The sequence below is a fragment of the Canis lupus genome, chromosome 31 (assembly GCF_003254725.2).
Source record: "Canis lupus dingo isolate Sandy chromosome 31, ASM325472v2, whole genome shotgun sequence".
NCBI lineage: Eukaryota > Metazoa > Chordata > Mammalia > Carnivora > Canidae > Canis > Canis lupus.
Genome location: NC_064273.1, coordinates 39,712,342 through 39,729,409, shown reverse-complemented (window position 1 = coordinate 39,729,409; position 17,068 = coordinate 39,712,342). Strand labels below are relative to the sequence as shown.

The following is a 17,068-nucleotide window of genomic DNA, read 5'->3' as shown; positions in this document are numbered from 1 at the left end:
TTTACAGTTTATATTATTACAAATTATGTTAAGACGAGCTTTTTTAAACACGTATCATTTGGTCTACCCATGACAATTTTCTTAGGATAAATTCCTGACTGGGAAACTGGCAGTTTAAGATGCCATGTACTTTCATAACTTTGGATATCATCACCAAATACCCTCCAGAATGGTGGTCCCTCCGACCTACATGTGAGTAACCGAATGATTTGCCCACACCCTGATCAACCGTGGGCATGCGACGTCACTCAAATCTCTGTCAATATGATGTGGAGACCCTGTCTGTCTTGGTCAGTTCCATTTGTCTTCAATTATTAGTGAGACCACACATGTGTTTCAAGTACTTACTGGTCATCTTTTTTGTTAGTTGCCTATTTTCCTACTACAGTAACCTGATTAGTTCCATGCAGCATCATTTCTTTTTAGCTCACCCTCCATGCCCTGTCCCTGCTCCACCCACACCATAACCCTCTCACCACCACCCCTAATCCTTACCTGGTGTCATACTCAACTGGCATGCACCCCGCCGTGCCCTCTCGGAGCTCGGGTTGCACACACACACGTGCACACTCACACATACTCATACACATGCAGTTTTTCTTTTGACACACTATTCTGTGAAGGATGTCACAAACCCTTTTCCTATTTTGGTTCTTTTACTCACATAATACCTTGTGAAAAACACCCCAAATCTTAGAACTGTAACTTATCATTTTCAATGACTGTAGAATATTCCACGGTAGGAATTCTTCCTGAGTCTTCCACCATCCTTGATTAGCGGACTTGCTCTTGGTGTCCAATTTTCCACCACATGCAGCCACAACACCTACACACATTTATCCTTATGTAATGACATTTGACTTCTATGGAACAGATTATCAGGACTGAGAAATACGCATGGTTTTCACTCATGCATTTGCCATTCTTTCCATAAAGGGTGTTGCACTTATGCTTCATCATCAAAGCAGAGAGTACCCTCTGCTTGAATATTCACCAGCAACAGGCATTACATGGTCTTTCATTTTTGCCAGAGTGATAGGTGTAGAAACACCAGGAAAAGTGGGGAAACAAGACTATTTTTTATACTCTCATGAAAGACTGTTAGTAGTATATATAAGGAGACACTAATAATTGACCGTGGGGTTCATGGCATATATAGAAGTAAAATATGTTACAACAATAGCACAAATAGCACAAAAATGGTGCCTAGTAAATGAAACTAATTTGGAGGATTCTTACATTGTGAAGTGGTCAAAACAAAAACTGGGATACATTAAAGATGAATATCACAATTTGCTGGGTAGCCACCAAAGTATTAGTAAAAGATACAGGTGAGAAGCCAACATAAGAGAGAATGTGGAATTATAAACAATATTACATTAATCCAAAAGGAGGCAAGAAAGGTGCAAAGATGAAAGAGAAAACAAATAGCAAGATGTTCAACTTGATTGTATCCATCACTACATTAAATGTTAATGGATTAAATACTCAAACTAAAGAGCAGAAATTACCTGACAGGGAAAAAGGACCTGCCTACAGGCTCTTTACAAGAGAAAAGCTTTTTTTTTTTTTTTTTTTTTTTTTTTTTTTTAAAGAGAAAAGTTTTTAATATAAGGACTTAGATTCAAAATAGAGGTGTCTGTATACCATGCTGTACACCAAGCTGGCACAGCTATATTAATATGAGACAAAATAGATGCAAGCCGGGAAATATAGGTAAAAAGAAAGACTTCATAAAAATAAAAGTCAATTAGTTGAGAAAATGAAAACTATCCTAAATGTATGTGCTAAGTAACAGATGTAAAATATGTGAAGCAAAAAGTGAACAGTCAAAAGGAAATTAAAAAAATAGACAAATCTACAATCATAGTGGAAATTTTTAAAAAATATTTATCTACCTATTTTAGAGACAGAGAGCAAGTGCCTAGGCGAGTGTGGGGAGGAGCAGAGAGAGAGAATCCCAAGCAGACTCCCTGCCAAGTGCAGAGGACAACATGGGGCTTGATCCCAGGACCCTGAGATCATGACCTGAGCCAAAAACAAGAGTCTGGCTGCTTAACTGACTAAGCCACATAGGCGCCCCCACAGTGGAAATTTTCGAAGCTCATCTCTCTCAGTAATTGACACAACAAATGGGCAAAAAGTCAAAAAGGACACAAAGATTTGAACAATATTAATAACCTATTTGATCTTAACAACCATTTACAGAAAACCACCAACTACAGAAAACATATTCTTTGCAAGTACATGTAGAACATTCACCAAAACAGCCCATCTGACTAGGCCACAAAGCAAAACTGAATAAATTTCCAAAAACTGAAATTTTACAGAGTATATTTTCTGACCAAACATTATCAAACCAAAATTAAATAACAAGATAAATAAAAATTCCTAAATGTCTGGAAATAGGTAGCACACTTCTGAAGAGCCTAGAAATTTTCTAATTCCCATTGTGACATAAAATATTTTAACTGATCAACAATGAAAATACAATGTATTAAGTGGATGACAGACAGCAAACTGATGATCAGAGGAAGAGTTACAGCTTTAAAAATATATATTAGAGAAGAAAGGTTTAAATCAGTGATACAAACTTTCATCACAAGATGCTACAAAAAGAAAAAATTAAACCCAGAGAATAAAAGAAATAAAGATAAAAGCAGAAATCAATAAAAAGAAAGCAGATGAACAAAGATAAAGTCAACAAAGACAAAACCAGTTCTTTGAAAAGATAAAACTGATAAAACCCTAAACCTAAAGTATGGTTATTGAAATACAACCATGACTGACTCACAAATAATTGAGTAAAGTAAAATAATAAGATACCACGTCTAATTCATCAGGCTGAGCAAACTTTAAGAGTCTGATGTTCTCCTGCCCTATGACCCGGCAATTGCACTACTGGGTATTTACCCCACAGGTCAGAGGCGGTGAGCTGCAGGGGCACCTGCACCCCCGCGTTCCCAGCGGCCGTGTCCACGGGGGCTGCGCTGTGGGAAGAGCCTCGATGTCCATGGACAGATGCTGGAGGGAGGAGACGTGGTCCCTGCGCACCCCGGGTGTCACTCGGCCATTTACAACAATGTGGATGGAACTGGAGGGTGTGATGCTGAGTGAGATAAGTCAGCCAGGGAGAGACAGTTATCACACAATCTCACTCATACGTGGAATAGAGGAAACAGCACAGAGGGGCACGGAGAAGGGAGGGGAAACAAAACAAGACGAAATCTGAGAGGGAGACGAACCCTGAGAGACTCTTATCACAGGAGACAAACTGAGGGTCGCTGGAGGAGAAGGGGTGGGGGACAGGGTCACTGGGGACAGGCACTGAGGAGGGCACAGGATGTCACGAGCACTGGGTGTTACAAACAACTGATGAGTCACTGACCTCTGCCTCTGACACTCATAATACACTATGGTAATTAATTGAATTTAAACAAAGATTAAGAAAAAAAGGAATCTGATGCTCTCACGTGTTAGCAAGTACTATATAAGCTACTGGCAGACCCGTAAACTGGAGAACAATTGATCGTTATCTAAATACACAGTCCCTTCCACGCTGCGATGCCATTACTAGGTGTGTGCCCTAGCCCACATGCTCAAGGAGACGTGTAGAAGGGTACGGACTCCAGCACTGTTTGAAACAGAGAAAAACTGGAAATGACATTACGTGTCCGAGAGAAATAAATAAAACGTGCCATACACACCTACTACACAACCGCAAGACTGCAACAGACCCCCACACAAATGTGACGTTTGTCTGAGGAGCACGCTACAGAAGCATCCTATAGGACTGAACTACCTCAACACACACTCAAGGGCAAACCCCTGGAAGTAGTATTAGTAGAAAAGACAGGTTGCAGATAACACAGAATATGATGCCACTTAGACAAGGAAAGAAGAAGAGGACAGGAAGAAGAATGGGGCTGAAGTTAGGGAAAACATCACCTATGAAAAAAAAAACAACAACAAAAAAAACATCACCTATGGTTTCCTCCAGAATACGTACATATACGTACACACATACATCCTAAGGCATACGACAAAATGTCACAAATTTTCACTTCTCTGTGATATGTACTTGATGTTTACAATATATTTTGTAAATGTTGAAATATTTTTTAAATTTCTGAAGGGAAGAATAGGGCAACCATGGAATTTAAAAGTTTTATGATTGATTTTAAGAAAAAGATTAATGAAATGACCCAACTATGTATCAAATTCCTATGAATAAAAACCCAAATCAAACAAACACTGGAAGGATAGAGGGAAAAAATGTTAAAATTTACATCACAGATATGAAAATGTTTGATTTTTTTAAAAACAATATTTGTTAAGACTATGCATCTGGTTTTTAATTTTATATAATCCAAAATCCTTGAAATTTAGTATAATTTTTTTTTTTTTTTTTTTTTTTTTTTTTTTTTTTTACTGATAACCTGAAGGAAACTAGATATGTGTCTCAGGCAGAAAAAAAAGTACAAATAAATAAATCATTTCTAATGTGTCCAGGCTGCTTTTAAGCTACTATGCCTGGGACTTCATTAAGCAACTTCAACAGCGTGCTTGCCTGAGCAGCACAGGTACCAAAGGCAGACTGGTGGCAGGCGTTCCCAGCCCGGTGCGCAAAGTCACGGAGCTCTCACAAACGCTGCATTTCCTCCATCTAACGTCCCCGGGCTGGTGGCTGAGCCGTGCCCTCTGCAACGTCCGTGGTCTTTACATTCAGGTTCCTACACATTAGAACTAAAATTACCTGCGGTTCATCTCGGGGGCAGTCACCTGGTGTTGCCATGGTTCTCTTAGGATCTGCCGCATAGCTGCCACTTTTAATACTTCATTTTCCCCTCCATTTCTACTTTTAAAGAGAGAGAGAATGAGAAAATACTTTGTTATATTCACTTTACTTCTAAAGTCCATAATAAAGATCCTACATCAAATGGAACTAAAACCAGTGTTTAAAGAATGAAATAGAAATAAAATTAAAAAATATAATTCTTTACAGAAACAATGGAAAGTGTTTAAAATTTATGAACTGATAGTGTGTGTTTTCTTCATTAGTCTACAAAAGTGTTGGTCTTATTTGCTGAATGAACACCCTGAGTTTCTGTTAGATTACTGGATTGATTTAAAACAACAAACCAATATCACATCTCTTCTTGGAACCCTGGTAGCTTTCTTTCCAATTAAAATCCCTACTATGGGGCAGCCCTAGCTCGGCGGTGGAGCGCCACCTTCAGCCCAGGGCCGGATCCTGGAGTCCTGGGATCGAGTCCCACGTCGGGCTCCCTGCGTGGAGCCTGCTTCTCCCTCTGCCTGTGTCTCTGCTTCTCTCTCTCTGTGTCTCTCATGAACAAATAAATAAAATCTTTAAAAAAAAAAAAAAAAAAGGAAACCTCATTTGAAATGGAGTCAGGAGGCCAGCAGGGGGCGCGCTGACACCCTCCAATCCTTCCAGATCCAACAGGGGAAAAGCTCATTTTACTACAGGGCAGGAAGACCATCTCCTACCCAGGCAACAGTCCAGCCAAAGGTCACAGTGTCACAGCCTAGCCAGGGAGACTGTCACAGCCCAGCTAGGGAGACCATCACAGTGTCACAGTCCAGCCAGGGAGACTGTCACGGTGCTACAGTCCATTGGAGAGTCATGGCAGGCATTTACAGCCCAATGCGGAATGTCACGCAGCTCTTACAAACACTGCATTTCCTCCATCTAAGAGTCCCGGGGCTGGTGGTTGAGCCGTGCTCTCTGCAATGTCCGTGGTCTTTACATACAGGTCACAGTCCAGCCAGGAAGACTGTCACAGTGTCACAGTCCAGCCAGGGAGACTGTCACCACCCCACACTCACTTTCCTCCAATGGATTTTCCTTCCAAGCGGCTCCTTCCACCTTTCTCCTTTTTCTCTGTAAAGTAACCTTCCTCTCCCTACATTAGCCAGACTTGCCTTCAATTTTGCGTATCTGACACGGCAATTCCTGTCATTTCTGGAAAAACCCATTTTGTTGGTAAAATAACTGGCTGCTTTATTCCCCAGGTCAAGACCATCTGGGGCTTCCGAGTGTTTCCAGTAATGGGCACCGAAGTGCACATCTTGCAGAGGCTTCTCGCCTCTCGTTCTCAGTTCTCATTTTTTCCCCAAGGACAGTGCAATCCATACTGTGCTCCAAGATGAACGTGTTTTTATCACACAAACGATTCTGTTTGAAATGCATGCCTCACTGATGGAGACTTAATACTCACTTCTGGGACAGCTGTAACTACAACATAAAAGTCAAGAGAAGAGCGTCGTTTAGGACGGAGGCGGGAGTCGGGCTGGGGAGCTGCGCGCACACCCAGCGGGCGGAGGCCGAGCCGCGGGGGAAGGAAGGTTTTCCTCCTGCCCGGCAACAGCCCGGCCAATGGGCGGCCACCACGCGCGGCCCCTGCCAGTCTTGAATAGACCCGGTTCTGCAGGCAAAACACCCAGCGGGGGTTATCAAGGTCAGCCGCAAACGCTACACGTGCACAGAGCATCCTCCTAGGCGCGCGCGGGGACGGGGGCGGGGGCGGGGGCGGGGGCGGGGGCGGGGGCGGGGGCGGGGGCGGGGGTGGGCGGAGCCCGAGCCGGGCTTCGGGGGCCAATGGGAGGAGGGAGCCTGGGCCGGGCTGGGGGCCCGGGGGTGCGTGGGCCGAGGGGGGTTGGGGGGCCCGGGGCGGGGAGGAGGGAGACTGGGCCGGGCTGGGGCCGTGGGGGGTGGCGGAGGTAGTAGGTACGGAGCCCGGGCCAGGCCTGGGGGCCAACGGGAGGAGGGAGGCCGGGCCGGGAGGGGGGGGCGGCCGAGGGGGGACGGGGCCGGGCTGGGGGCGCGGGCAGGGCGGGCCAGGCCAGCCAGGTCAGCCGCCCGCGGGGGAGGATCACCGGGACACCCGGGGACTAGCGGCGGGGCGGGAAGCCTGGGGGGCAGGGGCGCGGCGGGCGGGCGGGCGGGGGCGCGGCTCGGGGAGGGCGTGGCCGGGGAGAGGCGCGGCGCCGCGGGGCGGGGCGGGGGCGGGGCCGGAGGGCGGGGCGGGGCCGGGAGGGGCGTGGCCGGCGGTCCCGGAGCCCGCGGTCAGCCGCCGCAGCGCCCGGCTCGCAGGCGGGAGGCTGGGGGTCTTCCCGGGGCCGCGGCCTGGGGCGCCGGCAGCGCACACGCCCAGGAAGCGCTCGCTCGGCACGTCCCGCCCCAGCGCGGTGCAGCCGCCGAGCGGCCCGCGGGAAACCTACCTCAGCCGCCTTCTCGCCGGGGCGCACGGGCGGACAGCGCCGACCAGCAGCCCGAGCCGCCGCCCTCGGCCCGCGCAGGCGCAGTACGGGCCGGCCGGCCGCGGACGCAGCCCCTCCCTGGGCCCCGCGCCCCGCGCCTGCGCAGTCGTACTGGCTCCTTCGTCGGGAGAACGGAACCACCGCCTTCGGCCGCACGCAGGCGCAGTCACTCAGGCCCGTCTCGGCAAAGGCCCTGGCTTGGGGACCAGCGCCCCGCGCAGGCGCAGTCCACGGGCCCGCCTTCGTGCGCGCCGACGCTGCGGTTCGGGCGGGGCCGGGTGGAGGAGGCAGCGGGGCGGGGCCGGGGCAGAGGGGCGGGGCCTGAGGGGCAGGTGGGCGGGGCCTGGGGTGGGCGGGGCCCGCAGGGTGGGGGCGCGGGGCCGGCCCACCCTAGCGTGAGGATCGTGGGTGACATTGTGGGTGGCTCCAGGGTTCTGGAGCAGGACCTACTTCTGCTTTTCGGTAATAATTCAATCTTCCCGTCTCTGCTGTGCAGTGAGAACTACTTGGTCATCTGCTCCCGTGACAACTGGAGGCCGCGGTGACGTCATTTCGCCCAGAGGAGGCTGAGGTTGAGATGGGGTGACGTCAGCGTCGCCCCCGCGGGCCGCCCGGGGCTGCAGGTGGGGGCGCTGCGGTCCCGGGAGAGCAGGTCGGGGTCACCGTGCAGACCAGCAGGGCACCAGGGGACAGTGAGGGTCGGGCTTTCTTTTTTTTTTTTTTTTTTAATAATCAATTTATTTTTTATTGGTGTTCAATTTGCCAACATACAGAATAACACCCAGTGCTCATCCCGTCAAGCTGCAAAGGGGGCACCCGGGGGCTCGGGTGGCTCAGCCTCTGCCTTGGGCCCAGGTCGTGACCCTCGGGCCCTGGGATGAGCCCCCCACGTCGGCTCCTAGCCCCATCTTCCGCTCTCTCTGTCTCAAATAAATAAAATATTAAAAAAAAAAAAAAAGCAGATGTTTCCACTTTCACTACTTGTACTCAACATTTTTTAGGGAATCCCGGCCAGCACAGTAGTAGGCTAGTGAAGCAGTAACTAAGAGGAATAACTGTCAGAACAAAATTGTGTGCCTTCACAGCTGAGCAGGTTGTTTGCACAAAACAGCCTAAGGAATCACGGAACGATTAGAATACATAGGTGCATTTAGCAAGATTGTAGGATAAAGATCGACATAGGAAAATAAGTGTATTTCTTTAGAGGCGCCTGGTGGCTCAGCCTGTTGAACATCTGACTCTCGGTGTCAGCTCAGGTCCTGATCTCAGGGTCACGGGATCAAGCCCTGTGTCCGGCTCTATGCTCAGTGTGGAGTCTGCTTCAGATTCTCTCTCTCTGTCTCCCTCCTCACTGTCTCTCTCTCAAATAAATAAAATCATAAAGAAAAAGAAGTGTATTGTTTTTTGGCTAGGAGCAAAACATTAGAAATGAACTTGTTAAAAAACCCGTGTAGGGTGACTGGTCGGCTTGGTCAGCTGGGTGTTTTCGGCTCAGGTCATGATGTCAGGGTTGTAGGATCAAGCCCCACATGAGGCTCTGCACTCAAGGTGGAGTCTGCTTGTCCCTTGCCCACTGCCTCCCCCTTCCCGCTTGCTCTCCCTATCTCTAAAATAAAATCTTTAAAATATATAGACACATATATATAGTTAAAACCCACGTATAGTGTTGTAATTACCTTTTTATAATGTAATTTTTATAATGTAAGCTTTTGATTGCCAAGGCATCGCTTCACAGACATCCATCCCTAGGAAACACATTGCCAGCTACACACCAGATGAGAAGCCATGAGGCCACCCACGCATGAATTTCTTTTTAAAAAAGCACTAGTTGACCTGAACTTTTGATCACTTCGTTTCCTTTCCTGCAATTAATTCCTACTTTCATGCTTCAAATTCACCAGTAAAGATTGAACCCTTGAAACCCTAGGCCACAAGCCTTGACCCCAATAAAGGCAGACCCACAGGCCCACACTCTGTCCTCTCCTCCCTGCCCCCGCCCCACGGCCTCACTGTGCAGCCCTGGGCACGTGCCCTCCAAGAATTGTGGGTAATAAACATTGTTAATCCTTGGAGAAATGAAAATTAAAACCCCAGTGCGAAACTTTTAAACAGAACAGCTAAAATTAAAAACACTCACACCCAAATGTTGGCATGAACGTGGCAACCAGAATTACCATGCATTGCTGAGGAAGTATAAAATAGTACAGCCAGTATGGAAAAATGTTTGGCCCCTGCTTTTTTTTTTAAGATTTTATTTATTTATTCATGAGACACACACAGAGAGAGAGAGAGAGAGAGAGAGAGACAGGAAGAGGGAGAAGCAGGCTCCATGCTGGAAGCCTGACGTGGGACTCGATCCCAGGACCCCGGGGTCACGGCCTGGACCCAAGGCAGCACTAAACCATTGAGCCACCCGGATGCCCTGTTGGGCCCCTTCTTAAAAAGGTTAGCAGACTATAGAACTGTGCTCTGGCTGCCGGGACGAAACAGCGCGACTAGTTGGCCTCCAGCAGACGTTTCCCTGTGAGAGCTCCGGAAACAGCTAACCAGGATCAAGGTGCCGGCGACTTCAGGTTCTGGGGAGAGCTCTCCGCCCGGCCAGTGGATGGCTACGTTCTCCGCGTCCTCACGGGACGGAGTTTAGCCTCCCTTCCTCTTCTCATAAAGTTCGCCAGTTCTATAGGATTGGGGCCCCACGCTTATGAGCTCATCAGCCTTAATTACGGCCCACGTAGGCCGGGCTCCGAATAGTCCCACTGGGGGTTGGAGCTCCGACTTACGAGTGTTGACGGCTTACACACAGGCACCCTGCGGCCCAGGAGGAGAGCTTTGTCCAAGAGAAATGAAAACATACATCAAAAAAATGCCTCATCCAAGAATGTTCGTAGCAACTTTATTTACAACAGCAAAAACGTGGCAAGTGCCAGTCAACAGGAGGAGGGATATACAGATGGCAGCGCACGCACAGAGTGGACCCTTCTCGGGAAATTCATGTCGGCACAAACAGCACCGGCTTGGAGCAAAAGGGACTGAGATAGCTCAAAATGCAGTAAGAGCTGTCTGGGGACCCCGTTCCTGTGGGCAACTGTCGTGCTGAGGCCACTGAGCAGCAAACATGAGCCGCTCCTTCTGGGGAAGAGACCAGTGGGCTGGGGGCCCCTCCCAGGGGGACACTGGGTGTCCTCCCAGGAGGACGCTGCATCCGTGGGCCCCTTGCAAGGAGCAGAACCAGGCTCCAATCAAAGTGGATGCACTGCCCTGGACAGGGAATGGGACCACCACCCCGCGGGCTTCAGGCCGCGGCGAGCCAGCAATGCATCCGTGCTTCGTAGTCCACGCCTGCCGGGTGGAGCGTCCGCTGGGTCACCCCCGTCTCCCTAGCACATGCTGGGTGTGTGCGCAGGGAGGCACAGGTGACTTGTCCCACTGCACAGACCTCTGCGACAAGAGCCGAACCTGCAGATCATGAGATCCTGGGCTTCGGGCTTGAATGAGACACGGTGAGCAATGCCTAGTGTTTGAGGAGTCGAAGTATTTTGTGGGAGATTCCCCCAATGGCCATTATGCTCTGCAGCTTCTTCCAGAAGGGCTGGGCCTCTGAACCGTGGCCTGGCCTGGTGACGGACCTGTGGAAGTAGCAAGAGTGATCTTGTTTCGTTTCCAAGTTCAGGGGTCGAGAGGTCATTCAGCCTCCATGCTCACCCTCTGGACCGAGTCCCACGTGCACACAACCAGCCTCCTCCGTCCTCCATCAGCAGAACCACCTAGATGGCCAATCACAACTACAGCTGAGTGAGGCCAGGTGAGGCCAGGTGAGGCCAGGTGAGGCCAGCGTTAGGACCGTCCAGCTGGGGGCCCTGGGCGGCCCGTCGCTTGAGCACCTGACTCGTGATCTCAGCTCGGGTCATGATCTCAGGGTCATGGGGTTGAGCCCCATGTCAGGCTCCGTGCTGGGTGTGCAGCCTGCTTAGGATTCTCTCTCTCTGTCTCCCTCTGCTCCACGCTCCCCTTCTCTGCCTCTCTTTCTAAAGAAAGAAAACAGAATTGCCCAAATGAACAAATTCCAAACAGCCAATGCACAGATTCATGAGCTAAATAAACGATTGTCGTTCTAGAACACTAAATGCTGGGACACCTCGGTGTGCAGCAAACATAATTGACACATCAGGGGATGCAATGAAAACCACGGGGAGGGACGCCCGGGTGGAGCGTCTGCCTTGGGCTCAGGGCGTGACCCCAGGGTCCCGATCGAGTCCCGCATCGGGCTCCCTGCAGGGAGCCGGCCTCTCCCTCTGCTTGTGTCTCTGCCTCTCTCTGTGTCTCATGAATAAATGAATTAAATCTTAAAAAAAAAAAAAGGCCACGAGGAGATGTCCGCACACACTCGTCAGAATGGATGAGCTCTCAAGGACCAAACATGCTTGGTGCTGGTGAGTACGTTGGGCGGTTAGTTCTCCTCTCTCACTGGGGGCGTGCAAACTGGTGTAAGTGTGTCAGAAAGCTGTGCGGAAGCTCCGAGTAAACTAAGCAGGCGCCTATCCCGTAGTTCAGTGACCGTCTCACAGGCGTGCACCGTCTTGGAAAAATGCGTCTCTCCATCGAGGGCCGAGTACGAGGAGGGCGCCTAGCGAAGGGCGGGGGCAGAAGGGGCTTCTGGGATGCTGGAATGTTCCGTATCCCTAAAGGATAGCATCGGTGTGCTACACGCAACTCGCACAATGTGGAGTGTCGCTCAACTGAACGGAACCTCCACGACGCCCTCGCTGAGGCGTGTGCCCTCCACCGCGTGTGGACGCCCCGGCTGCGGGCTGTGCAGCCGCCCAAGTGGCTGGGAGTTGACACCCTCCCCAGCGAGACACAGGCCCGGGGCCCCCGTGCTCGGAGCCGGAGCAGGTGGGCTCGCTGTGCTCGCCCGGAGCCCGGGGAGCAGTCACGGGGGGGCGGCATGGCCCGGGGAGGGGGGTGCGGCCGACTAGCGCTGCGGAGCCCGGCTCAGATCGTGTCTCGGCAGCCGCACAGGCCACCGAGGAGGCGCAGCGAGCCCGCCTGTCACCCCGCCTGGGGTGTTCCTACTGCCAGCCGGGGCCCCACGCCCCGCACCCAAGGCAGAGCGCTCCAGCTGGGCGGGGTGAGCACCTGCCGCAGGCACTGCCATGGCTGCTGTGGCATGGGCTCGGGTGGGGCTCGGGGTCAGGGTGGGGGTCAGGGAGGGGTCAGGGCTCAGGGTGCAGTCGGGATGGGGTCGGGGCTTGGGGCTCGTGGGTCAGGGTCGGGGGTCAGGGTCTGGATTGGGGTTGAGCTCAGGGTCAGGGCCGGGGTCAGGGCTCTGGGGTCAGGGCTCAGGGTCAGGGTGGGGGTTGGGGCTCAAGGTCAAGGCCGGGGTCAGGGCTCGGGGCTTAGGGCTCAGGATTGAGGTAGGGTCAGGGCTCGGGGTCAGGCTCGGGCTGAGGGCTCAGGGGCCGGGTCGGGGTCGGGGTCAAGGCTCATGATCGGGCTCGGGCTCGGCCGGGGGGAGCTGCGGGGCAGCCGCGGAGCCCACGGCGTGAGGGTGGGCAGGGCTCCGAGGGGCCGCTGCAGGTCCCGGCGAGGAGCCGAGGGCAGCTTGCCAGGCACAGCGAGTCGGGGGCAGGGGCGCGGGCGGCCTCGGGGGCAGCCCAGGGGACAGGCGTCCCGCCTGATGTCCAGGGCCGCGGCCTCTCCCGGCAGGAGACTCGGCAAGAGGAGCCTCAGGGTGAAGGCAGGTCCCCGCGGCTGGGCCGCCAAGGCTGGGGACACCCGCCTCTGGGGCTCAGGCCCACACGGGGGGACCGCGGCCTCCGTGGGCCCTGTGCACCCGCCTCGCCCCGCAGCCATCGGGCTCTGTGGCCGTGGGCCACGGCAGTCTCGCGGCTGGAGAGCAAGGGGTTCGGGGGGCCGGGGACCCCGGGGTCAGCACCCACAGCACACGGTGGGACGAGGCCGGGGGCCACACACTAAGCGACCACTCAGGGGCAAGCAGGGTGGCTCCTTATGGGAAGGGAAAGGGAAGGATGGAGCCAAGGTCCCTGCCTCGGAGGACACTCCCAGGCCTGCCCGAGGCCCTGGGGACGCGGGCGCAGGTGGGCTTCAGAACTGCTTCGGCAGCGCCCACCCTGCTCCCCGTTCCCCACTTTGAATAGCAGAGACGCCCCCCCGCCCCCCAGGAAGGGCGCGGATTCCGACCTCGCGGCTCCTCCTGAGACATCAGTCACCCTCAAGGAGGCTCGCCTGCGGCCCCTCGCGGGTGGACACCCTGGCGCTACCCGCACGGTGGGGGAGGCCTTGGTGGTCCCGGGCGGTGCAGGTGCATGGGGCGCAGGCACAGGGGGGCCGGCGCGAGCTCTCCCTTCCCACGTGGTCTTCTCCGGTCCCCTCTCCCCGCGAGGTCAGGTCTAAACCCCTCCCCGTGGTTCTGGGCTGCCTTCCTCCCGCCCGTAACCAACGGAAGGTGCTGAGTCACCCACACGACGTCCGACCAGGTCAAGAGTCCACGCAACGTCCACCCGGCCCTCGATGCCCCCCTGGAGAAAGGCAGCCCCGTGTGGGAAGCTGACCGCGCTGGAACCGCCCTGGGGAGACCACGTTCGGCGCCAGTGTGGACTCAGCCCAGCCTTGCACTCGTCTCCAAGGCCCCAGACGTGTGAGCGAGGCCACCCGGCCCAGCTCGGGGGCCAGCCAAAGGCCAGCGACGACCTCAATGGACACCACGTGGGGCAAAGAGTAGCTCCAGGCGCAGCCCAAGTCCTGAGCTACCAAACGGGTAGGATCTGGTAAACGGGGGTTCCCTGAGCCCCCAAGCTTTGGGGCAGTTTGCTTTCCAGCAACAGCAAACGGGATGCCCTGGCCCCTGAGGAAGCGTCTTTCCCACATGAATGATCCAGGAGGGTCTCGTTCACGGGCGATGCAGGTCTAGCCACTTCTTCATAAAGCCTTTGGCTGTTGTGGGTAGAAACACCCAGTACTTTCTAAATGATGGATTTCTGATTGGTTTTTATTTACAAGGAAACACACAAGTTTGGTAATTCGGGTTTGCCTACGAAACTCTTCCTATGGCATTGCTTTTAGAAATGCTCGGGAAAATAAAGATGGAAGAATCAAATATACTCATTTCTTCCCCAAAGACTTACTTAAAAAAAAAACAAAAGATACTGAATTTGCAAAAAGAAATACCTGCCTCCTAAATATTGCAGAGAAAATGTGTCTCTCTTGCTTGTCTGAAGAGCAGGCATTTCCACATGCGGTCCTGCGTGAAGGCGGCGTTGCAACCCCGTCAGAGCTTGGACCCTGACGACAGACCTGGGGTCAGACCCAGGCTTTGCCACTGAGCGGTGACCTGACCTGCGCAGTCTCTGCCTCCACTGAGCCCCAGTTTCTTCTGAGGATGCAGAAAGCTGACAAGGCTGAGAAGGCTCCTCCCCGGTCTGGAGGTGTCGTCGGCAGGCGGGTACAGCCCGGTCCCTGGTGGGTCTCTGCCCACGCACCCCCCGTGTCCGGGGCAAGCCCTGGGGCTGCGCCTTCCAGACCGTCACCTGAGGAGCCCAGGGCCCACCCTCTTAAGCAGCTCCTGGGCCACCAGAGCATGCTCGCGTCCGGGACCTGCTGAGGGACCTGCCCAGGGGGAGAACTCACCGTGGGGGGTGCGGTTGTCACTCCACGGGGGCGTCTGTCCCAGCGGGAGCCACCGTGAGTCCCCAGGGCCTCTGCTGGCTGCAGGACCCTCTTGACCCAACATGTGTTGGGGCTTCTCCTCCTTCTCCTGGTTTCCAGGTAGCGAGAAGGGCAGTGCGCCGGGTGGGGGCGGGGGCCAGGGGGACCCAGCACCCGCGAACCCCCTTCCACTCCTGGGCACCTAGTTTTGCGTTTTAGAAGCTGTGCTATGCGCACTGTCCTCTCCGCCTCTGCGTCCCACGGTCCTAGTTGGAGGGAGGTGGGAGGCAACCAGCGTGCGTCCGGGGGGCCCTGCAGGTGGAGGGACCCCCGCGCTGGACCCAGACCTTCCCGCAACAGCCTTCCTCTTGCAATCCTTAAAAAAGTTTCAGCATATTAAGAATTCATCAGTTAAAAAAAAAACAAAACAAAACAAAAAAAAATTAAAAAAAAAAAAAAAGAATTCATCAGTTAAGCTACGGATACAAACATATTACCTAAGTCACATTTAAAGGCCAAGAGGTCGTTTTAGGTGCATAACAAATTTAATGTTCATATACACGGAATCAGCTTTGCGCAGTGGCAGTATCGTAGCCAATGAGGTTTATCCGAGGCGCGATTATTGCTAATTGATACACACGGAATCATATCATTTATTCAATACCTACCACGTTAGGTTTTAATCCAAGTGTTGTCTACCTTTCCTATGAGTTCATCTGAGTGCCCTTTACATTCGTTTATATCAGCCCCCGTCGGAGCTATTAGATAATAAGTCTACACGGGGGTGTATTTCAGGCCTATGAAAACAGTGAATGTAGCAGTGACTCTTTACAGCATCTTCAACTTAAAGTTTGTTTCTGGAAAACAAAAACCCGTGTTGTCCCGCAGTAGGAAACTGCCAGGAACTGGGCTTCTGGAGTCCCACATCCCTGTCCTTCACCTTCCGGAGTGTTCCCGGGTTGGCTCGGGAGCCCGGCGGCACCTGCGGCCCGCGGCGCACACATCCTCACAGAGAAGCTTGTTGCTCGGCGGCTCGCGGTGGCCACTGCTGCCACTGCTGCGTTGCTCCGGCCACAGCGACACAAAGCCCAGGAATGTGTGATGCACGTAGAGCAGTGAGGCTAAAAAGTGTCCCCATTGAGCAAAAAACAAATAGGCTGATACAGTGATTTTTTTGAACTTTAAACCTGACACGAGTTTATGGCAAATGTCCAAAATTCCAAGAGCCCCTAAAATCCATAAACAGTGCGATCACATACGAGGCTGTCGTGGAGTCCTGCGCAAGGGGCGGGCGGTCAGTTCTGGGCTGGGGTCTGGCCGCTGCTCCGCCGGGCAGCTCGGGGCCTCCGCGTGACCCGCCCCGCACGCGCGAGCAAGGCCGGGCCTCGCGGGGGCACGCCCGCTGTGCTGCAGCCTCCAGGCCTGCTCCACAGTGACAAAGAACGTTGAAAAACAGAAACAAGAACAAAGGCCTGTTGTTCGCTGGGTCTCCCGGTGCCGCAGCCCCATGGCAAATCCCGGGCGGGCAGAGGGGCCAGAGGAACGCTGATGCTGCGGCGACCGCTTAGAAACCAAATGGGTTCACGGAATCCGATGTGGGGTAAAAACAATAAAATGTGATGCCCGGGGACGCAGGGACGCAGGGACGCCGCCAGAACCCGCCTGGGCCTCTGGGCCTGGCAGCACCTGTTGGCCGGCGACCTCCTGTTCCGAGTCCCCGACCCACGGGCTCAGCAGGCAGCGCCGGGAGCCTTCCACGGAGGACGGCGGGGACTTTGTGGCGGCCCGGTCCCCGGGCACCGACGGCCTCTGCATGGCGCACACGTGTGAACCCGTATCTGTGCAATCCCCTCGGGCACAACCGCCTCCCCCTTCACTGAGGCTCACACAGGTGAAGTGCGGCCTCCACGATGGCAGGATTCGAACCCGGCTCCGGGATCGCCCCCCCCACCCCCGGTTGCGTTCTTCAGAACAGGGAGGGCGATTCATTCTCACTGTCTTGAGACTCGCACTCGCCACAACAAAGTCTTTGTCCCCTCTCCCACGTCCCTCCGGACACAGGCGCCCCTTTCTCCCCGTGGACGCGGTCACTGTCAGGGCCCCGTGAGCAGCTTGGTGG

General features: G+C 53.5%; 1 protein-coding gene, 1 long non-coding RNA gene and 1 other non-coding gene across 4 annotated transcripts in view; 2 read left to right on the top strand and 1 right to left on the bottom strand.

The window, feature by feature from the left end:
- PRMT2 (protein arginine methyltransferase 2) overlaps positions 1 to 7,385 on the bottom strand; it is a 34,088-nt gene extending 26,703 nt beyond the window's left edge. Inside the window, exons 1-2 of one of the 2 annotated variants that reach the window (XM_025462220.3) lie at positions 7,246 to 7,385; positions 4,757 to 4,855 (exon numbers count right to left, since the gene is read on the bottom strand). In XM_025462220.3, the coding sequence (XP_025318005.2) occupies positions 4,757 to 4,795 (39 nt within the window). In that variant the 5' untranslated portion in view covers positions 4,796 to 4,855; positions 7,246 to 7,385. Of the gene's footprint in view, positions 1 to 4,756; positions 4,856 to 6,242; positions 6,450 to 7,245 lie in introns of those variants that run through there. The other variant, XM_035709288.2, reaches the window with a different exon arrangement.
- A 19-nt stretch (positions 7,386 to 7,404) lies between these two features.
- On the top strand, positions 7,405 to 8,674 carry LOC112669251 (uncharacterized). Its single transcript, XR_003142137.3, has 3 exons — positions 7,405 to 7,546; positions 7,781 to 7,936; positions 8,058 to 8,674. It is a non-coding gene; the product is annotated as an uncharacterized LOC112669251 (long non-coding RNA).
- Positions 8,675 to 15,517: 6,843 nt separating this feature from the next.
- On the top strand, positions 15,518 to 15,659 carry LOC112669277 (U4 spliceosomal RNA). Its single transcript, XR_003142141.1, has one exon. It is a non-coding gene; the product is annotated as a U4 spliceosomal RNA (small nuclear RNA).
- The last annotated feature ends 1,409 nt before the right edge of the window (positions 15,660 to 17,068 follow it).